This window comes from Centropristis striata, chromosome 18 (assembly GCF_030273125.1).
Source record: "Centropristis striata isolate RG_2023a ecotype Rhode Island chromosome 18, C.striata_1.0, whole genome shotgun sequence".
NCBI lineage: Eukaryota > Metazoa > Chordata > Actinopteri > Perciformes > Serranidae > Centropristis > Centropristis striata.
In genome coordinates, this window is record NC_081534.1 from 2,401,537 (window position 1) to 2,425,145 (window position 23,609).

The 23,609-nt window shown below is 34.2% G+C and overlaps 1 protein-coding gene across 1 annotated transcript; it reads left to right on the forward strand.

Moving 5' to 3' along the window:
* Positions 1-450: 450 nt before the first annotated feature.
* On the forward strand, positions 451-22,188 carry tram2 (translocation associated membrane protein 2). Its single transcript, XM_059357144.1, has 11 exons — positions 451-667; positions 5,704-5,767; positions 7,328-7,437; positions 9,440-9,556; positions 9,700-9,758; positions 14,115-14,199; positions 14,309-14,379; positions 15,718-15,822; positions 16,753-16,896; positions 18,551-18,708; positions 19,879-22,188. The coding sequence occupies exons 1-11, from the start codon at positions 548-550 to the stop codon at positions 19,953-19,955; spliced, it is 1,110 nt and encodes a 369-aa protein (XP_059213127.1). The 5' UTR covers positions 451-547; the 3' UTR covers positions 19,956-22,188.
* Positions 22,189-23,609: the final 1,421 nt, after the last annotated feature.

Consider the following 23,609-nt stretch of genomic DNA (forward strand, 5'->3'; position numbering starts at 1 on the left):
GACTGAGATCTGATCGTACCCTCCGCTCATGTCCAGATTGATAAATGCCGAGCATTAGAAATGATTGTACGCCCACTTTACACTCACTTTCTGTCGTACGCTCGTTTGAAAAATGAGGGTTTTGTGTTTTCATTATCTCTAAGCCATAATCATAAAAATTCCAAGAAATACAGGCACTCTGTATGATGAATTTATATAATATACAAGTTTCACTTTCTCAAATAATTGACAAAAAATACTGAACTTTTTCACAATATTCTAATTTTTTGAGATGTACCTGTAAGTTGTTTTTTTGTTGTTGTTGTTGAAATGTTCCTGCATGTTTGTGAGCATTTAAAACGTGCTCTTCTCTGAGCTCTCAGGTCAAGATGCTCTTTTATCGCCTCAGACTGAACTGATTGTGTAAATGTCCTCAAAGAAGGTATTTATGGCACTCGCCCTTTAAGAAGCCGCGCATGCGCAAATCAGTGAGAAAGTTAACTCCTGAACTTCGTAGTCAGAAAAATTCTGATTTATAAAATAGCAGGGAAAACAGCATAGAGTTGACATGGCATTCCGCCGGAGAAACAAGAGTTACCCTTTCTTCAGCCAGGAGTTCTTAATTCAAAACCATGCCGACATCGTCTTCAGTTTGGTGATTTTCATTTTGATTGGCTTGATGTTTGAGGTGAGATGAACTCAAATTCTCTTTTCTTGCCTCGTCTCTCACTCAGCTGTTTTAAGATGGCAAGCCTGCTGCACATTCACACATGTAACCTGGTGCCAAGTGGAAACTTATCGGAACAAATTAGCTTTTGCTTTTTTTAAAAATGTTTGCTTGTTTGACAGCATCTTCGCTTTCTATCAGCTGGATCTGTTACGCGGCTATGGTGGCTTTTTTTTTTTATTGTTTTGTTTTTTTTAGAAGTTTTTTTGAACAATGAATGTTGCTCTGTTCGCAGCCAAAGTAACAAAGTATGATTAAAAACTGAGCCTGGAAGTTCCAGCTGGAAGGAGCAGGGTATAAACTGCAACTTTACACGTTTATTGCTACTTTATGTGTTCAAAGTATTCGGTGTCTTGCTTAATACTTTAATTCCAGAAGGAGTTTCATAAACTGGGATACAACTATAAACTCACCTGTTGGCAAAGACATACCTGGCGACTTATAAACAAGATAATGTAACTTATTTGTTTCCTCAAATGTACGTTTCACCCTTTTGACAATGTTTCCTTTTTCCAGCGAAGACAAAACCGCTGCAAAATTTTGAGTCCAAGATTTGTCAGTCAGTCACCACAAATAGCCAAGTACAGAGAGGAAGTAGAGCGTTTTCAAGCATTCAAAATAAAAGTATCGCCCGGACTTATAATGGGATTCAAGCGGGTGTTCGACGCTTAGAGGTTTTATTTTGAAAAGCGAGGACGGAAGCGGTATGAGTGATCGTCGCCAGCTTGACTTGGTCGTTAACTGCCACGTCTCAATCTTTGCTGCTGGCTCTCTCTCTCTCTGTCGGTGTGCTCAGAGTTTCTCCACACTGCTCTGACCTGCAGGGATTTCACATTGACACACACTCACTGTATTAATGAGCTGCCTCATTAGCTAATAGCTGCTGCTACGTGCGCACAAAAAGACTCCCCGGGCCCCGCAGCTTGAGCTTTTAGCAAAAAGTTTCAATCCGGAACCTTGGCTGTGATAACACAGCTGGCTGAGTAAAACATAACTGGGGGATTTCCTTTATTTTTTCTCGATTCAGAAAAAAAAAAGAGAAGAGCTGTGCTGTGCTTACAGCTGGTCTTGAATTTGACATTTTGAAGTTGACAGTCTGGTTTTGGCCTCGGAGCGCAAGGAATGACTGGAGACTGGTTCACTGTGGTGCCCAAACTGGGGTCAGGGGACCAACAGGGTCCCTTCAGGACGAGCCTTCATCATATATATATAAACCAGGTCCTGTCTACTGAAATGGGTGATGGAAAAGTATTCAGACCCTTACTGTAGTAAAAGTACTAATACTACACTGTGAAATGACTCCACTATAAGTAAAAGTCCTGCATTCAAAACTTACTGAAGTCAAAGTACAAAAGTATCAGCATCAAAATGTACTTAAAGTATAAAAAGTAAAAGTATTAATTATGCAGAATGGACAAACTCAGGTTGTTTTATATATTCCAGATAGATTGATTATTATTACTATTGATGCATTTATATAAGCAGCATTTTAATAATTAATGTTGTCAAGGTGGGGCTCATTTTAACTATCTGTTATTTAATAAGAAATATGTCTAAATTAGTTTGTTTGATGTTTTTTATGTTAAATCTCAACCTGAAAAGTATCTAAAGCTGTCAGCTAAATGTAGTGGAGTAAAAAGTAGAATATTTGCCTCAATATGTACTGGAGTAGAAGTATAAAGTTACATAAAATGATTTACTCAAGTAAAGTACAAGTACCTCAAAATTATACTTTAGTATAAAAAGTAAAATTACTTGTTTCGTGCAGAATGGACCCACTCTTATATGTTCTAAATGTATTATTTGATTATTTATCTTTATGCATTAATGTAAGCAGTGCTTTATATTAATTAACACAGGCCTCATTTTAACAACCTATTATACTGTTATGAGGTTTAATTAAAAAAAAAAAAAAAGTCTAATCACTTTAAATTGATCATGTTTTCATGTTAAATGTGGACCTGTAAAGTAACTAAAGCTGTCAGCTAAATGTAGTGGAGTAAAAAGTACAATATTTGGCTCTAAAATGTAGTGGAGTAGAATTATAAAGTTACATAAAATGGAAATACTCAAGTAAATTTACAGGTACAGTACTTGAGTAAATGTACTTAGTTACTTTCCACCACTGGAAATGGGATTACTTGAGAACAGGTGTAAAGAGGTGTAAAAAGTATTCAGATCCTTTACTTCAGTAAAAGTACTAATACCACACTGTGAAATGACTCCACTACAAGTAAAAGCCCTGCATTCAAAACTTACTGAAGTAAAAGTACAAAAGTATCAGCATCAAAATGTACTTAAAGTATCAAAAAATAAAATTACTTGTTATGCAAAATGGACCGACTCAGGTTGTTTTATATATTCCAAATATATTATTAGATTATTTGTATTGATGCATTTATGCAAGCAGCATTTTAATTTTGTCAAAATAGGGCTCATTTTACCTACTTAATATAGTGTTATGAGGTTTGATTAAAAAATGTCTCATGACTTGAAATTGATCATGTTTTTATGTTAAATCTTGACTTGAAAAGTAACTAAAGCTGTCACATAAATGTAGTGGAGTAGAAAGTACAATATTACCCTTTAAAATGTAGTGGAGTAGAAGTTAAAAGTTACATAAAATTAAATACTCAAATACACATGGCTCAAAATTGTACTTAAGTACAGTACTTGAGTATATGTACTTAGTTACATTACACCACTGGGAATGGGATTACATGAGACCAAAAAAAATGATATTTTTATGGTCTTTATAGTTTAAAGATTAGTCTGTTAATTAGCTAATATAAGCTTCTGAAATGTGTGGATTTGCTGCTTATGTCTCTTTTTTAATGTTGTATATGGAATAAGGCTGTCATGATATCAGATTTCCACTACACACATTTAAATTTAGTATTTAATTAGTATAATTTAGTATTAAAACATTTTTTATTGTGCGTTTTGGCAAATGAATTGCACTCAAAATATGGAGTATAGGGAGGTGGATGGAGAGTCTGTACTCATAACTACATAACCTAGCAAGAACGGAAACAATTCAATAAGAGGCGCTAGATTGTTTACATGATAGTATCATATGTGTGTTATTAAAATTATTATTATCTGACAGAATAATCATTAATCATCATTAGCTGCAGCACTTAATCTTGTGTCTTGTGAGATACTGGATAGTTTCACCTCTTCAGACCTCCAAAAGATACTCTTAAAAAAATCTTTAAATCACCTTATTTTAATAGTTGCAGTAGTTGTGGCACATTTTGTGACAAGGGGCTGCAGCCAGACAATGCAAAATGTTATTGAAAAAAAAAAAAAATTCTCTTCAGGATGTTTATGGACAAGTGCAATATCCAAAATCCCAGGAGGTGCAATATAATCTGGCCTTCAAATAATATTCTACAGACAAAAAAATCTCTGTTTGGTACCGATCCTTGCATAAAATCTCATTTTAATGCAGATTTATAAATAATTGCAATGAGATATAGATAGATAGATAGATATAGAACCTTATTTTAATAGTTGCAGTAGTTCTGGCACATTTTGTGACAAGGGGCTGCAGCCAGACAATGCAAAATGTTATTGAAACTTTTTTTTATTAAAATTTTCTCTTCAGGATGTTTATGGACAAGTGCAATATCCAAAATCCCAGGAGGTGCAATATAATCTGGCCTTCAAATAATATTCTACAGACAAAAAAATCTCTGTTTGGTACCGATCCTTGCATAAAATCTCATTTTAATGCACAGTTAAAAATAATTGCTATGAGATATTTTTTCTAAACTGTGCAAACTAAGCTTGGGACATGCATTTCTTTGCAGGGATGCATGTCAAAGAATAATTCGGGAAGCTCTGTTACCGCTTCGAAATTCATTTATTAAAGTTTTCTCTTCAGGATGTTTATGGACAAGTGCAATATCCAAAATCCCAGGAGGTGCAATATAATCTGGCCTTCAAATAATATTCTACAGACAAAAAAATCTCTGTTTGGTACCGATCCTTGCACAAAATCTCATTTTAATGCACAGTTAAAAAGAATTACTATGAGATATTTTTTCTAAACTGTGCAAACTAAGCTTGGGACATCTTTGCAGGGATGCATGTCAAAGAATAATTCGGGAAGCTCTGTTACCGCTTCGAAATTCCAAGTAAATACAAGCCTTGTCACGCCAGACAGGCTTCTCAGCTGCACTACTTGAGGAATTCAGCTCCCAGCAGGTCATTATGATGCCACAGGGGGAGGACTGACTGACTGGCAGCATTATAAACAACATTAGATATGATGCAGAGCTGCAGGATCCTCACTCGCACTTTATCCCTCTACACACCAAGGTTATAATAGTTTTGGATTTTTCATTAGTTTTAGTTTTAATTTCGTTGTGAATTTTTGTTTTCAAATTCAGTTAGTTTTAGTTAGTTTTTAGAGTGAGTTTTCTAGTTTTAGTTTAGTTTTTATTTTTTGAAAATGCTTAGTTTTAGTTTAGTTTTTATTAGTTTTAGTTTTTTTGTAATGGGCTATGTGTTGGGTGCCAGATTCAAAGTGGTCATAATACATTTTGCCTTTATTTCCTTTGGTTTATCATCTCAGCCCCAATAAGGTTATTAACTGTTTTGAATTTTGGTTTGAGTGTAAACATCCCAGTCTCAGTAAACATATTCACCATGTGTTGCATGTTTAAATACAAACACTGAATTATGAATGAAAAAAGTTGACAAAAACGAAAACTAAGGACATTTCCACAATAATTTTAGTTAGTTTTAGTTAGTTTTGTAACCACACAATACAGTTTCAGTTAGTTATCGTTTTTTAAAAAACTCTAGTTTTTATTTTTATTTCAGTTAACGAAAATGTTTTTTCAATTCTAGTTTTCGTTATTTCGTTAGTCTTCGTTAACTATAATAACCTTGCTACACACTCCCAGCAGGCACCTGCTACATACTGTACATTCTTTCATGAGCTTCACTGGAAAATGTTGCTAAACACCATTTCATTTCATTTCCAGGCAACAGCCAAGACGGCCATACTGTTCATCCAGCCTCAGTATAATGTCACCACACTGACACCAGGTATGCAGCAGCTGGGGATTCTTATTGAACGCTAAACGCTAACGCTAAAGCCTAAAGTTTCTCTTCAGGATGTTTAACCCATAAGAACCCAGACCCAATAATCCTCAAAGGAAAATTATGGGGGACCACATAGAACACATTTATGATTTCTTTTAAAAAATACGAATATGAGAGTTTGTTGATTTGTAACATGGTGGCAGTTGCTATTTTTGTACATAATTGTCATGTTTTAAAGGACAAATGAATCTCTTAATTCTTCTGTCATTATTTCCCTTTCGGCTATATCTGATAAAAGATCATTCCGGTTATTTTGAGCATGGATCAGATTTTTCTGCTTTTACAGGAAACTTTTTTTGCCTTGAATTGGAACCTTAATGTCAAAGATCTGTGATGTGACATATGTCTCACATTGGGTGTTTATGGTATTTATGTTTATGATATTTCTTATTTTAAAATAAAACTAGACACATTTTCTGCTTACAGAGACACAAATTTGACTTTTTCTTTGCACCTCTTCGCGTTTATCAAAATTGTGACATTAATAGTGCTGTTTAAAAACAAATTCTTTTTTTAGATTTGTTTTTAAGTAACAAAATAATAATAAATCAATAATAAATAAAAACAAATAACCATTTGCCTTTTTGTTTGCAATCTCCATGACATATATCATAATTGTGACTTTAATTTGTTCAGGAAATATGGTCAGAAAAAGTTAAATGTAATAAAGGACATCCTATTAATGGATTAGAATTGTTAAATGGGTTTAGACCAGGGGTGTCAAACTCTGGCCCGTGGGCCAAATTTGGCCCACGGTGTAATTTTATTTGGCCCGCGAGCCAATATCAAATTATTATATTATTATTGTACTATAAAAGCTGATCCGCCGGTATTATACGGCGCATTTACCGCTAATACTAGATTTATTATTGTTATTTTATTTTTAAATGTATTAACCTGTTGAAAAACTTTATTTTGATATTTAAATCAGAAGGATGCAAATAGAAAAGAGGCATACGATTTTTATTTAATTTTTATTTAATAAATTAATGATGTGTTTTTTATTTGAAATTTGATTTTGCATGTCTGCACTATTTAGTTATATATTGTATGTTTATAAGCGTTGCTGGTTCCATATTTAATGTTAAAGCAAAACATGTTTGGTATATATTAAAAGGTTTATTTGTTCAATGTTGGCCCGCGATTTTATTCAAGTTTTAAATTTTGGCCCATTGTGTATTTGAGTTTGACACCCCTGGTTTAGACTTAGCCTCGTAACAAAAAAAATAAGCTTTTTGAAATTAGCTGCTTTTTCACATTTCTGTTTCCAGTCACAGCCACATTTTGGCGAAGTCTTGTGTCGGGATTTAATGAGTTAAAGTGAAGCATAAAGCTGAATATGGGAGATTCTAGAAGATTTAAAGTGTTTGTTACATGGGTGTCACCATAGGTTCTTATGGGTTAACACACCTGTGATTGCAAACGTGTCCTTGGTGTGTGTGTGTGTGTGTGTGTGTGTGTGTGTGTTTTTGTGTGTGTTTGACTCCTCCTATGTGTGCTTAGAGGGCGAGGTGACGTTGTACCATTACGGATGGAAGGACTCGCCTACCATCCTCTTCTATTTCTTCATCGCCATCATCCTCCATGCCGTGGTGCAGGAGTATCTTCTGGATGTAAGTACGCTGCAGCCGCTGTGGCACAATGCATAAACAATAGCTACTCAATAAAATTGAGGCAACAGATTGCACGCAATATTATTCATTAAATCTAACTATGTTACAAGTTGAGTTAATAACAACTTAACAGGAAGTGCCTGTCGATTAAAAACGGCCTAATTCTATTGTGTTGGATTCATTCAAAATTCTCTTGATTTAGAATTACATACACATAAAGATTATATTTAATGTGATCAAAATAAGTAGATTATATCTCAAACATTTTTATATTAAAGTTACTTACACTAACAACTGCCTCAAAACCAAGGATGCATTTATATTTAATACATTTTATCAAATATATTAGGTCAAATGAAATGACTACAGGATAAGTTATTACAGTGAGGAGGCTCATCAAAGAGGAGCTCCTATACTGCAATTACACTGTCACAGTGATAGACGTCAAAAGGCAAGATAAAGGCTGCACATGGCTCCCTTATCTTCAATACAAGACAGCACAGCAAGTAGGGCTGCACGATTATGGCCAAAATGATAATCACGATTATTTTGATCAATATTGTAATCACGATTATTAATCACGATTATGCATCATGTTAGGGAAAACATCTGTATTTTTATTGCACTACTTTTAAACAAACAATAAGAACAGTTTTTAGTGTGTGCACAGAGTGTCTGGTGCTTGTTGTAAACAAACAGAGATCGCTAAGTGAACACCTCCTGCAGCAGCAGCACATACACACTGTACTGCTACAGAGCTAACTGTTAGCCTGTTAGCACATACACACTGTTCTGCTACAGAGCTAACTGTTAGCCTGTTAGCACATACACACTGTACTGCTACAGAGCTAACTATTAGCCTGTTAGCAATGTGCAGACTGGACGCTAAGGGGTTACGCAAACGTGACCGCATTTGCATTGAAATGAATGGGGCGGCCGACAAAAAATGAGCGAAAAATAACAATAATTGGAGATATTTAAACGTCTACTTCTCCGGCATAATTTCACCTAGAGACTCCATTTAAACACGCACGCACACACACACACACGTAATGTTAATAACGTAAAATTTTGAGGTTAAAGGTCATAGGTTGCTGTATAAATAAATACTTGAAAAGGAATGCTTGTTGTAGGTGTGCTCCTTGTATATAACATAGTATCATAACATTACTAGTATAAATTGTTTGAAATCTATGAATAATCTCATCATAGTGTACACACCCCGGCAGTTGCCCCTGTGGCCCTTTCAGAATTTCCACAGAGGAAATTTTCTAGTTTATTTTATTCTATTGTTGCACTGTGTTTATGCATTTTAGTTTTTACTGTATTTCCTGCAACTGTGATATCTGTTACAGCACTTTGGTCAACCCCGGTTGTTTTAAATGTGCTCTATAAATAAAGTTTGACTTGACTTGACATCCCTTCCGGCTCTGCAGCTTGGAAAGACTGCTGCAGGAGGAATATGCCACTTCGACTCGATCTTACTCTTCTTAACGAGCCGCCGGCCCCCGATAAAATCGAATCATGGGGCCCATACGCTGATTCACACCTCTAGTGTGAACACACCTTTATCTTATTTACTACTTCCTAAGTAACATAATATGCTATTTATGGATATATTCAAGTATATGGAGATCTGTAGTTACAGTGTTGCTTCCAGTGACATTTTAACAGTCCAGAAGTCACATTGCTCCAGTTCTCTGAGGGATAGAGTAGTGGAGAGAGACAGAAAGAGAGAGAGAGAGTAGCATTTAATCCATCTGAAGGTATGAGCCCTTGTGTCATTGTTTAGAAATAGGCCAGCGAGTAGGAATGAGGTTTTATTTTAGCACCATCACTACGGTATCCAGAGTGTCTTGAAAGGAATACTTCTTCAGAGGCTTTTCTAGCAGCAGCAGCAGCCATAAATAGTATCTTTTCTTGTCCTAGTTCTTTGACTGTGACACCCATTATGACGGCATCAAGTGGCTTTGACGTGATCTCTCTATTGTTCATGTTGCAGAAAGTGAACCGGCGTCTCCACCTCTCCAAGAGCAAGAATACCAAGTTTAATGAGTCGGGTCAACTGTGTGTGTTTCACTTGGTGTCGAGTGTGTGGAGTTTTTACATCCTCATATCAGTGAGTCAGATTTTTATCATATTGTAATCAGTTCCAAGTCCCTAGATAAGGGAGTGTCACATATATTCTCAAAATGTAACACAAACAAACACGTACTAATGAAGACAGTATAAAATGTTCTTTTCTCTGGTTTCTTAACACAGGAAGGATATCTTTTGCATCCCAGCAGCCTTTGGGAAAATTATCCCCATGTACACCTCAGGTATGACTGATATATATGATATATATATAATGTTATAGCCACATATACTCATTTATTTATAGAAATATATGCCAGGACTGCTACTAAAGTTAGTTTTCATTAAAGAAATAACCGCTCAAAAATGACCAAAGCCTGAGTCAACATCCAGATGTCTTGTTTTTTCAATCAATTGTCAATTTTTATTCAGCTTATTATCATAGAAGAATAAGAAAACCAGCAAATATTAACATCTGACAAGATGATAGCAGTCATTTTTTGGCACTTTTGCTTCAGAAAGACATCAAACCAGCTGTATTTTGCAGAGCATTTAATGAAAATATGTTGTAGTGGAGGTAGACATTATTGTCTACCCCAGGGTTGGTTAGAATGTACCACAGCAGGCTGTGAGAAAATATCACAAATGTTTTGTGAAACTATCGATTCTCACACTGAGAATCACTGAAGCAGTTTAACAGTTAACATGCAAAGATTCGTAGCCAGAGGTGTAAAAAGTATTCAGATCCTTTACTTCAGTAAAAGTACTAATATCACAATGTGAAATTACTCCACTACAGTAAAAGTCCTGCATTCAAAACTTACCATATATACTGTTATGAAGTTTAATAAAAAAATCTCTCATGACTTTAAATTTATAATTTTTTCAGGTTAAATTTTGACCTGAAAAGTAACTAAAGCTGTCAGCTAAATGTAGTAAAAGTACTTCAGTAAAAGTACTAATACCACACTGTTAAATTACTCCAATACAGTAAAAGTCCTGCATTCAAAACTTACTGAAGTAAAAATACAAAAGTATCAGCATCAAAATGTACTTAAAGTATCAAAAGTAAAAGTACGCGTTATGCAGAATGGACCCTCTCAGATTGTTTTAAATATTCCAAATATATTATTAGATTATTATTATTATTGATGCATTTATGCAAGCAGCATTTTAATTTTGTCTAGACAGGAACTTTAGCTGTTATGAGGTTTGATTAAAGAATGTCTTGTGACTTTAAATTGATTGTGTTTTTATGTTAAATCTTGACTTGAAAAGTAACTAAAGCTGTCACATAAATGTAGTGGAGTAGAAATATAAAGTTGCATAAAATGGAAATACTCAAGTAAAGTACATATGGCTCGAAATTGTACTTAAGTACAGTACTTGAGTAAATGTACTTAGTTACTTTCCATCACTGTTGGTAACAGACAGAAAAAGTAGTGCTATGATGTTAGAAGTTACAGGATTGTGATGAATGCACCTTTTTTAAATCAGATGTATGGTGGTGAGTTCTTATACTATGACAGTTTTCCTAAAATTAAATTAAAACAAATCACAATATATAGCCTTGCTTACAGTATCACCATATACCAGAGTTTATTGATACCTATCATACTGCCAAATTCTTCAAAAAACGCTCATGGTATACTGTATATTTGAGATAAAATCAGATATTTTCCACACAGTGACTGTGTGGAGCTCAGCTGCTTGCTGTGGTCTGATAGTAATCCAGCTTCAGTCTCCCTCCTGTAGTTTGGAGCTTATCATCATTTCCTGACATGTGCTGTGTTCTGAACAAGTTATTTTGCATACACAGAGCCAAAAGCAACCAGCTGTGTTAACATGCATTCTCCAGTTTGGACAGAAACATGGTTTTAAAAGGGGATTCAAAGTGACTCATTTACCACAAGATTTCTGCAGGATTACTCAACTGTGTCGACTGGTAACCAGGGGCCGGATTCTCAAAGCATTCTGAAGAAAAAATGCTTCTTCAGTGCCACGTTTTTTTAACTTTGCTTTTTTAACTTAAGACAAAATTTAAGAAGATTTGGTATTCATGAAGAAATTCTTATCTTTTCTTTTCGTTGTTTTCTTAACTTTCTACTTAAGTTTTTTCCTAAAATAGAACTTGAGAACAAATGAGATTCTTAAAAAAACAAAATTATTAGATTTCTTCTCAACTTTAAGAGAATCCCTCAGTGGTCTTAAAACAGCTACAGTGAAAAGGAACACATTTTTATGAAATTTATTCAATTTCTTTTATATTTAGTTTAGCCCTAGATCAGGGATGGGCCACAATTTTTCATGGACACTACCACAGGGCCACATATAGGACCGTGCACTTAACCAGATATGATGAAACTGTAATTTTAAATATTTTTTATAGTGCAGTGACTATTTCATGCTCAAATGCATGTAGAACAGTATAAATAGGAATACAAAAGGTTTGAAGCAAATAAAAAATAACCACTTACTGTGATTTCTTTTTTTTTTCAGTGCAAGAACAGCAGACCAACATTAAATGCAAGAAGTAATTTTGTGCATTTTTACACTGCACTTTAAAGATTTCATGCTCAAATGCATGTAGTTGTACTGAGGGCCATTTCAAGTGAGGGTGCGGGCCGTATGCGGCCCCCGGGCCTCCAGTTGCCCATCCCTGATCTAGACTAATTTGTTTGTAATACAAATGTATTATTTTGGCAGTTGACATATAATTGAAATGTCCTTTCAGTCTGTGTGACATGTGGCACTGTTCCTAGATTACACTACGATGTACTCTTGGTAAATCACAGAGGCAGTTGTTGTATTTGAAACTACTTAATTAATCACTATAAACAGATTATTAAGTAGGCCAAGTTACTGAAACCACGTCCTTATTATTATTACTTTTAGATAGAAGTTTTTTGGGTGGCAGCTAGGGAGCAAAATCCACCAAGACCTCTGTCTTTTGATATGAACTTATTTTATGATTGAATATTCCAAGTATTCTTTGAATATCTTGTTTTTGATAATAACAGATCATTATTTCCATTTTGCCTCTCATACTTTTTCTACGTTTTCTACGTTTTTGTATTATTACATAGCTAACTACTTGGCTAAGTAGCTTGCTAAGCTAACTACATAGCCAAGAAGTTAGCTCAGTAGTTAGCTTAGCAAGAAACTTGGCCAAGAAGTTAGCTTAGTAGTTAGCTTAGCAAGAAACTTGGCCAAGAAGTTAGCTAAGTAGTTAGCTTAGCAAGCTACTTAGCTGAATACTTAGCCAAGAAGTTAGCTAAGTAGTTAGCTTAGCAAGCTACTTAGCTAAAAAATGGATATGGGTCATTTTTGACCCGTGTTGTGCATTAGAAGAGTAGTGACACAAAGAGGGATTTTATTACAAAAATAATAAAGGAAAACATAAAATTAGGATGTTTGATGATAAAAAAAAAACTAATTGAGCAAAACCTGGAATACTGAATGATGAAAATAAATTTATAGATAATATAAAGAATATAGATATAGAATATAAAAATCTCTTTCGGGTCACTTTAAACCCATGTTGTACATCAAAGGGTTAAGTTAAAAATCAAAGAACTTCCTAAGTAAGAAAACTAAGAAGTTTCTAAGACATACGACAATTCTTAAGAAAAAATGGTGAAAAGCATTTAAGAACATTCTTAGGAATATCTTATTTTTTTTCTTACAAATTTTTTTAAGTCTTATCTTAGGAACACTTTTGACAATCCGGCCCCAGGTTTTCTTAGAGGTTCATTTTGTGCATCGTCACGGTAAACAAACCAAACCCAGATTGTATCACTGTGGCAGCCTGAGTTGGAAGAAGTATTCAGATCTCTTACATAAGAGACGCTGTGAAATGACTCCACTACAGTAAAAGTCCTGCATTCAAAACTTTCTGAAGTAAAAGTACAAAAGTATCTGCATCAAAATGTACTTAAAGTATCAAAAGTAAAAGTACTCGTTATGCAGAATGAACGCAGTCAGATTGTTTTATAAATTCTAAATACATTATTAGATAATTTGTATTGATTCATTTATGCAAGCAGTGTTTTCATTTTAACCATTTAATATACTGTTGAGTTTAAAATGTATAGTAACTTTAAATTTATCATGTTTTCATGTTAAATCGCGACCTGTAAAGTAACTAAAGCTGTCAGCTAACTGTTTTTTAGAGTTTAGTTTATTATTAAGATCCCCATTAGCTGCAGCAAAGCCACAGCTATTCTTCCTGGGGTCCAACAGTATCAAATATACAGTTAAAAACATAATAAAAATAAAAAATAAAACAAAACAAAAATAAAAATGATTCACATATTAATCCATATTACACACATTTCTACATATATGTATACATCATTACAAAATCTACTAACACATAATACATACAACTGTAGCGGAGTAAAAAGCCTAATATTATATTATAATATTTGCCTAAAAATGTAGTGAAGTAGAAGTATAAAGTTACATAAAATGGTAATAATCAAGTAAAGTACAAGTACCTCCAAATTGTACTTGAGTACAGTACTTAAGTAAATGTACTTAGTTACATTCTGTATAATGACTCTCCTCTTTCCTCCTGCTGCTCTGTGTTTGTGCTCCAGGTTTCAGGTGAAGTTTTTCTACCTCACTCAGCTGGCCTACTGGCTCCATGCCCTGCCTGAGCTCTACTTCCAGAAAGTACGCAAGGTCAGTAAGGAGGCCCTGGGAACTGGAGGAGTTCTGACGTGTGGCTAGATTACTTGGGTGTGTGTGTGTGTGTGACAACAACCAAAGGCTTTGTTGGTTTGTTTTTCAGGAGGAGATTCCTCGGCAGCTTCAGTACATCTGCCTGTATCTGCTGCACGTTGCTGCCGCATATTTGTTAAAGTAAGCATAAAAAATGACCTTCTTCTTGTTGTTTTTTTAAGCAGCAAATTCAAAGGCTTATCAAGGAAAAATGTACGCATAGAGGGAAAGACATAATAGAAAAAAGTAATGGAATATCTAGGAGTTTGAAAATCGTTGAAGATTTTACGGTAACACTTTAGAATAACCAACTAAGTGATTGTTTATAAACCAATTATTAACCATTTTCAAAGTGCTATACATATTTAATCTTTAAATGTTCTCAACCAATTTCTTAAAGGTATATAAATCATTTCAAAATCACTAACATAATAAATATGGTGCTAAAAATGTTATGAGTGCAACTAAAACTATTAATAAACTATTAATTATAATTTTATTGTTTGTTAATGGTAAAGTAACTATAAACTTACATTAATATACCATCTAATTGCCATTTATAAATGATGTAGTTAGTTAAACATTAATAAATTATGTATTTACCATTCTAAATGGCCTATATACAGTTTATAAATGATGATTAACCATTAATAAAATCTGTTTACCATTTATAAATGATGGTTATTGTAAAGTGTTACAGATTTTTCTGCACTACTGAGTTTATAGGCTCTGCATTACTGCTGCTCATATAATAAACAAATCTGTATATGAATACATATGAAAAGTTCATTTAAAACAGAACATCATAGAAGTAGGGATGGGAATAATTAATTGAGAATTAAGTTGGATGAAGCTTCAGTTTGCAAACTGAAAGTTGTAATAACAATTATGAAACACACAGAAATACAAGAGGACTTATTTGAGCAAAACTATCTTACTGTATCAAACCTTGCTAGCATGAATTAATAGATTTAATTTTTGTTAAAAAAAAAATATTTAAACACATTTAAATATGCAGATTACTGTGAAAACTAACCTCATGCCTCTTCGGGTGCTAAAACATTTAACTTGACAAGGTCATTTCGTCCTTTCAAAATAAAAGTGTCCGTTATCAAAACAGGCTTTTGCATATATATCTCTTATTTTGCCCATGTATGCATGTTTTTCTACATACTAGAGTATGTAGAAAATACAAAATTAATCAATTAATTGATCAGTAACATTATAGATGCTCAAGTTACCAGGTTTCTTCCAAACATCCATCTCTAGATAAAAGCCATTCTTATAATAAACAATAACACCATTTTAAGTGTTTTTTTTTCTATTTGCCGAATAAAAACACGACTTCGGAAAAATAAATCAAAACTGAGATATCTATTTTAACAGATTAACTCTTTCTAATTCTATATCGATGTTCCCGACTGGATTTTTTTCCTTTGTCACCTAATCTCTGAGCTGCTTCTCTTCTTCCTGGTGTAGTTTGAGTCGTGTGGGTCTGGTGCTGCTCTTCCTCCAGTATGTGTCAGAGCTGGGCTTCCACATCGCCAGACTCTTTTACTTCACTGATGAGAACCATCAGAAAATGTAAGTTACCTCACTGGGTTTAATGCTTTTCACCTTATAACTGATCAAGATTTATTTGCTATTCATTTGACATTTTACAGCTATGTTAACCCTTTGATGCACAACATGGGTCGACTATATATTCTATATATTTGCAATAAATTAATTTCATCATTCAGTATTGCAGCTTTTCCTCAATCAACTTGTTTTTGATCATCATACATTCTAATTTTTTGTTTTCATTTCTTACTTTTTGAATAAAATCCCTTTTTGTATCACTACGCTTCTAATGCACAACATGGGTCCAAAATGACCCATATTTTTTAGCTAAGTAGCTTGCTAAGCTAGCTACTTAGCTAACTTCTTGGCTAAGTAGCTTGCTAAGCTAACTACTTAGCTAACTTCTTGGCTAAGTATTTAGCTAAGTTTCTTGCTAAGCTAACTAACCCATATCTATTTTCAATGTTATTTCATGTACAGCTGAGTGTTTCTATTATACATCTTTGAAATAAATCTATTTTATAATTTATTGGTCCAAGTATTCAGTATAAGTACAGTACAAATTATTATTATTATTATTACTAATATTATTATTATTATTATTATAGTATTAGGTCATTTAATTTTAACTCAAATTTGGATGAATGAGTAATTTTTCACTCATGTGTGTAAACTTGATGTATTAATACAAAAACTATGTTTCTTCATAAAGTATGAAAGGAAAAAAGGAAATAACGATCTGTTGTAATAAAAAAAGATATTCAAATAATATTTGGACTATTCAATCATAAAATAAATTGATTAAAAAAGAGAGCAAAGAAACACTCAGCCAGCATGAAATAACATGAGGAATGAATGCGGGTCATTTTTGACCCATGTTGTGGATTAGAAGAGGTCCAAAGGGTTAATATTGCAAATGCTGAGTTTATTTTTGACTGACCACACCTTCAGGTTCGACCTGTGGGCGATCAGCTTTGTGTTTACACGGATGGTCACGTTGACCCTGATGTTCCTGGCTGTGGGCTTCGGTCTGGCTCGCAGTGAGAACCAGGGGCTGGACTTGGAGAACGGCAACTTCAACACTGCACTGATAAGGTGACGACCTATGTCCAGCATTCATTTTGTGGCACCGCTGTCACTTTTTACAGCTACTGTGACAACTATATAGTCAAAATACACTTAGCTGCCATAGAAAAGTGATGACTTTTTAATGTTTTTATTGTTTTACAACATAAATTCACATCGGATGTAGCCAGGAATTGTGATTGACAGAAAATGACTTTCAAAGTAAAAGCACGTCTATACAAATGGCTCAAATTGGTATTGACATGTTACAGTGACATTGTGACGGTTCAAAATTCTTATTCATTTTTTACCTGCAGGTACAATTATTTAAAGATATCTCTGATTATACAGTAGTTCTATTAGTAATTATATTTTGACTTCTTTAGTGTAGCTTTACTAAACTATGTCATTGTTGTCCTGGGCAACCATTACTGTTAAAACCTGAGAAATTTAAAGGGACAGTTCAACGCTAAATCGCTAGATTTAAGCAAATAACAGTGTTAGAGATGTCCGCCTTATCTTAAATGTAATGATGCAAAAACAAAATAGTTCCTACTAGGGCTGGGCAATATGGACCAAAAGTCATATCCTGATATATTTAGGCTGAATATCGATATACGATATATATCACGATATTTTTATCGCAAAGTGAACGCAAATGTTCAGCCATAAATACTGTAAAACAGGAGAACCTTTTTTTTAAAGAATCAAAGCTCCATAAAGTGCACATTTAAATAAAATATACACTACTGGTCAAAAGTTTTAGAACACACCAACTTTTCCAGAATTTAATTGAAAATTATGCAGTTTAATGTCTCAGTGTACTCTGAAATTAATGCATATTTGCAACATTTAAAATTCTTTATTGAGCATGATAGTGTTTTGAAAGTAAAAAAAAGATTCAAAATCACATTTTATGTTGGACTAAAGGACTAAAAAAAGACACAAAATGACTAAAAAAAGACACCAAAAGACACAAAATGACTTACAAAGACATGAAAAGAATTAAAAAATGGACAAAATAGCCCAAGACTCCAAAGAGTTAAGTTGTTAACCCATTTCTTGTTCCCTGAAAAAGGCCTACTTGTATAATTCTGAAATGTACATTATTTTCCAGTTTTGGTTAAGCTTACCTTTTTTTATTTACCTCTGGCAGTTCACCACTTACCTTTGGACCCTTTCAAGCTGTTCATTTGACTTCAACTGCTTGAATTTCAATAAAAAAAACTGGAAAAATTGGGGTGTTCTAAAACTTTTGACCGGTAGTGTATCTTAAATAAAAATAGCCTATGAAATACAACTTTTTCTGAAATAAATATATTTATATGAGAAAAGAATAACGAACATTACAAAAGAACTAAATATGACAAACCCTAGTAAGGGCAGCATTTATATATAAATAATTTTTAACGATATATCGATATATCTTTTATATGGATATATCGCCCAGCCCTATTTCCTACATGAAACTGGTCACAACAAGGTTTGTGGATCATCTTGAGTTATGATTTCTGGAAAGAGATTTTCCATTTCCCCTTTAAGAACGATTCCTTAGCCTTTATTACAAAAACACACATGCACCGGGGCCAGGAAATAACTTGATTAATTCAGGACACAATGTCAGGTCTATTTTTCCAAAACACACAATCACTTGTACTAATCTGGATGCCTTGGGGCCCTTCAGGATGACGGTTCTACTGCTGGTATGTTTGACCCAATCTTGGCTACTCTGGAAGTTTATCCGCTTCCAGCTGAGGCGCTGGAGGGAGTTCAGACACGAACAGGCCGTCCGCAAGAAGGCTGCAGCAAAACAACCCCTCCGGCCGCTGAAGAGAGACTCACGTGAGTACAAAGACCTAAACATCTGAGATAAGCACACTGCAAAAAAGGTGTTTAGTCTAAAAACACGATAAGAACACTAAATCTGAGGGAAATGATCTTGCTGCATGGACAGATAATTTACCTTGATAAGATTTCTTAAATTAAGATTATTAAATCTAGAAATAAGCATGTTGTACACTTAAAATAAGAAATTAACTCTTAAAACAAGATTTATCTTCTATCAAACTATGTCATTGTTGTCCTGGGCAACCATTACTGTTAAAACCTGAGAAATTTAAAGGGACAGTTCAACACCAAATCAAAAATTCATCTTTATTTGTCTCAGATTTAGAGTTTTTATCTTGTTTTTAGACACACCTTTTTTGCAGTGCAGGCAATAACTGCTTAATTTATTAACAATATTAAAGAATGTGACTGGACTTCTCGCCTTTCAATTAAATTAAATGAAATTTGCTTTATTGGCATGACGTAACACTGTACATTAGGGTGCATCAAAAAACACAATTCTTGAATTTTTAACCATTTTTAACCATTAGGCCCTGTTAGTTGCCAATGAGTTAGCCACTAGAGAGGGTGTCTCAGTAAAGCCCCTTGTGTTAAGCAATAAAGTCAATTAAACTTTATATGTGTGTCCAACATCCATCACTGCTGCACAAAATTCAGGGTAAGGACATGTGAACATGTCCCATTGACCTCCATTCATTTCGTCTATTGGACAAATGAATGGAGAATCTTGAAAGTTGAATTCTGGGAAATGCCCTAGTTGCCCAAAGGGCAAACAAACAACTTTTACTTTGATAACCCTATAGAACATGTTAGTGTATAAAAGTTCACTGTACTCAACATTTCCAGGTCAACCTTTTGGCAATTAGACCAAAAATTGCAAATTTTTCGAAATTTCACCAAAGTTCATGTGTTAGGTGGCACCCCTAAATCTCAATGGAATTCCTCAAAACTTTGCAAAAGTCATTTTTATGTTAAGTGGAACAAAATGCAATGCCAGCCAAATTGATATTTTGAAATTAAAAATTCCCATTCAAATTTGATGCACCCTACTGTACATATTGCCAAAAGCAAGCATCAGAAAAAAAAGATAACAGTAAGGAAAGCAATATTTACAATAAATTATTATAAGTATCATTAATTTTCTTTTCCTTTCTCTCCTGCCAGTTGGTCATCATGAAAATGGAGTTCTTAAAGCTGAGAACGGAGCCTCCCCTCGGACCAAAAAACTCAAATCCCCCTAAGACAGCACACTGACTGGCCTGAACAGGTTTCATCAGCACAACAGGGAAGCTGGCGTCCATCGGCCACCGAGCCTCCTGGTGAGATTGTCCTGAGACGTTACAGGGACTCAGTCGCTACAGACTTATTAGGCTTGATTGCTGGAAAAAACAAGGAAATCCCTCAAGCCCAACAGACATTTACTCTTCTCATCATATCAGTATTTTTTATACATCCACGCAGCCTGCTATCCCACCCTAAGGAGCACCATTGTATGCAGAATTATTAAAGTGTAAAGTGAACGCAGTATGTGGCACACGTTACTGTGTGTGCAACATGGTCTCACAGAAATCCGTGAAATAGCCACGGATTTCGCTTAACTCAAAATCAGTGGAATAGCCACGGAATCGCTCAGATTTCCGTGAAACTGACACGGATTTCGCTACAATGCAAGTTAATGACAGTCATATCCCGTGGCTATTCCAACATACAAAGTGATTATGTACATTCACTGAGTGAATATTTAGAAAATAAAACATATATTTCTCGCTAGAAATGTGATCAAAATCCATTTTTATGCAGAAACTAAGTCAAAATATAGATTTTTCACTAAAAATGAGAGAACTGTCCGCCATGTTTTTTGTTCTGACCGCTGTAACCTTAAAAGTCACGTGACTTGGAACAAACCAATAGGAACAAATATCCATGGAATAGCCACGGGATATGACTTGCATTGTAGCAAAATCCGTGTCAGTTTCACGGAAATTTTAGCGATTCCGTGGCTATTCCACGGATTTCTGTGAGACCAGGTTGGTGTGTGCCAGTGTTGAATGTGTCGATGCATATCCTCATACATAATAAGTACTGTACTGGTTGTAGTGTGTCTGACGTCGCAGCTGTTCTTCAGCTCTTTGCCATTGAGCCGGCTTCGCTTGTTTTCTAGTCTGGTCCGTTGGAGCAGAAAGATGTTACTGATATGATATGAGCTTACTGTATGCTGGCTTTAACATTCTCCCTCTGCTGTGGCAGGGATAGAGTGGTCACCTGGGCTCCTCCCAATGATTTACAGTACAAGCCGAAAGTTTGGACCTTCTCATTCAATGCATTTTCTTTATTTTCATGACTATTTACATTGTAGATTCTCACTGAAGGCATCAAAACTATTAGTCAGGCGGCTTAGCTAAATAAAGGGGACACGCTGGACAAAAGCACCACATTTTTTCCACGTGCTCTCTATCACCATAGGTTTCAATTTTTGGTAGGAGCCACTTCATCAAGATGGCCGATCCAAGATGGCACCCATATAAAGTCTATGAGAACCAATACATCTTTTAAGCCGCTTAGAAGGTCAATCTTGGTGTCAAAATCTACATTTTCTGGGTCAAGGAATCATTTAAAGCTATTGAGAATATCACTAGATGATTATTTGATCAAATAGAAATGTTCATTTTCACCCAGACTGGTAGGCAACTCGCTTCAAGTGCTGCAGCAGGGAATCCTGAGATGAAAATGTTTGGAATCTAATAATTATGTAAATACATGGCCAAAATGAACATATCTATTTGATCATCTAGTGATATTCTCAGTAGCTTTAAATCATTCTTTGACCCAGAAAATGTATATTTTGACATCAAGATTGACCTTCTAAGTGGCTTAGAAGATTTATTGGTTCTCATAGACTTTATATGGTTGCCATCTCCGATCCACAATCTTGATGAAGTGGCTCCTATCAAAAATTGAAACCTATAGTGATAGAGAGCATGTGGAAAAAATTTGGTGCTTTTGTCCGACGTGTCCCCTTTCTTCCCAAATCTGGTCCTAAGCCGCCAGACTATATGAATGAACACATATGGAATTATGTACTTAACAAAAAAAGTGTGAAATAACTGAAAACATGTCTTGTATTTTAGATTCCTCAAAGTAACCACCCTTTGCTTACTAGAATATAAGACATGTTTTCAGTTATTTCACACTTTTTTGTTAAGTACATAATTCCACATGTGTTCATTAATAGTTTTGATGAATCTACAATGTAAATAGTCATGAAAATAAAGGAAACGCATTGAATGAGAAGGTGTGTCCAAACTTTTGGCCTGTACTGTATGTTTGTTTAAAATCCTACATTTGTCACTGGTCACTTAACAGAAAAGCATCAAGTATGTATGTTGGATATTACCGCATGCCATTCCATTTTGTTTTCCTTTTAATTTTTTTTTTGTTAATTACTTTATTAAATAATGCAATTTTCTGAAAGATTGTGACTGAAGTCATTTTTCTTTGTTTCTATATTTTCATTAACCCTTTGATGCCCAACATATAAACACCTTTTAATGCACAACGTGGGTCAAAAATGACCTGCATTCATTTCCCATGTTATTTCATGCTGGCTGTTGTGTTTTTTTATCCTTTTTTTATTACAACAGATCTTTAAATCCATTATTCCTTTCATTCTTTATGAAGAAAAATTGTTTTTGGATTATTAATGATCAAAAATGACCTTGTGCATTAGAAGCGTAGTGATACAAAAAGTGATTCACTAAATTAACAATTTGAGTATATGTGTAACTATGTTTGTCTTATTTTGAAGGTTTAACTTTAAAGAGTTGTTAGAACCACCAGATTACATTTTTAAAAATCACATATTTTAACATTTGAGACTTATTAGAGCCACCAAATAATAATTTCCATTGGAAAAAACACCAATTTAATAAAATAGGATAGTTAATATTTGTGTCTTCTTTGTCAGGTTTTAAATTGGTGACAACATATAAACACCTTTTAATGCCGATATGGGTCGAAAATGACCTTGTGCATTAGAAACGTAGTGATACCAAACAAAAAAGGGGTTTTAAACAAATAAATCATGACGAAATTAAAACTAATGAAAAATCCAAAACTATTATAACCGTGCTTTGAAGGGCACACGTGGTTGTGTTGTTAAACTGCTGACGGCGAGCAGAATAAAGTGTATTTTGGCCGCAGATGCACCTTCATTTTTATATTTTTATATCTACAGTATATCTCCTCTGTAAGTATAGGCGTAACACTTGGTTACAATATAAAAATACACTTAGCTGCCATAAAAAGTGATGACTTTTTATAGTTTTTATTGTTTTACAACATAAATTCACAGCCAATCAGCAGGTGCCATATTAAAATTCCTCCAAATAAAACCAGATTAGTACTTTTATAAGTCCTATTATAACCATAAATGTCAGTCAGAATAACAAATTAACTTTCTATGTTCCAAACGACTGTCAGCCAATGTCATCTATTAACCCTCTGGGCTCTGAGCCTATTTTGGCTGTTTTTGAATACTTTTGATTTTGCCTTTCATGCACCACATAAAAAATGTTTACTATGCCCATATTTGGTAATCTATTTTTCTTCATCTACACACAAAATTGTTGGTACCCCTTGGTTAATGAAAGAAAAACCCACAATGGTCACAGAAATAACTTGAATCTGACAAAAGTAATAATAAATAAAAATTCTATGAAAATTAACAAATGAAAATCTGACATTGATTTTGAACCGTGGTTCAACAGAATTATTTTAAAAAATAAACTCATCCTTCAAACCTGAGACAACTGGAGCAGTTTGCTCATAATCATTTTTGTCCAAGCCTGTTTCATGAGTTTATTTTTTTAAATAATTCTGATGAAGCATGGTTGAAA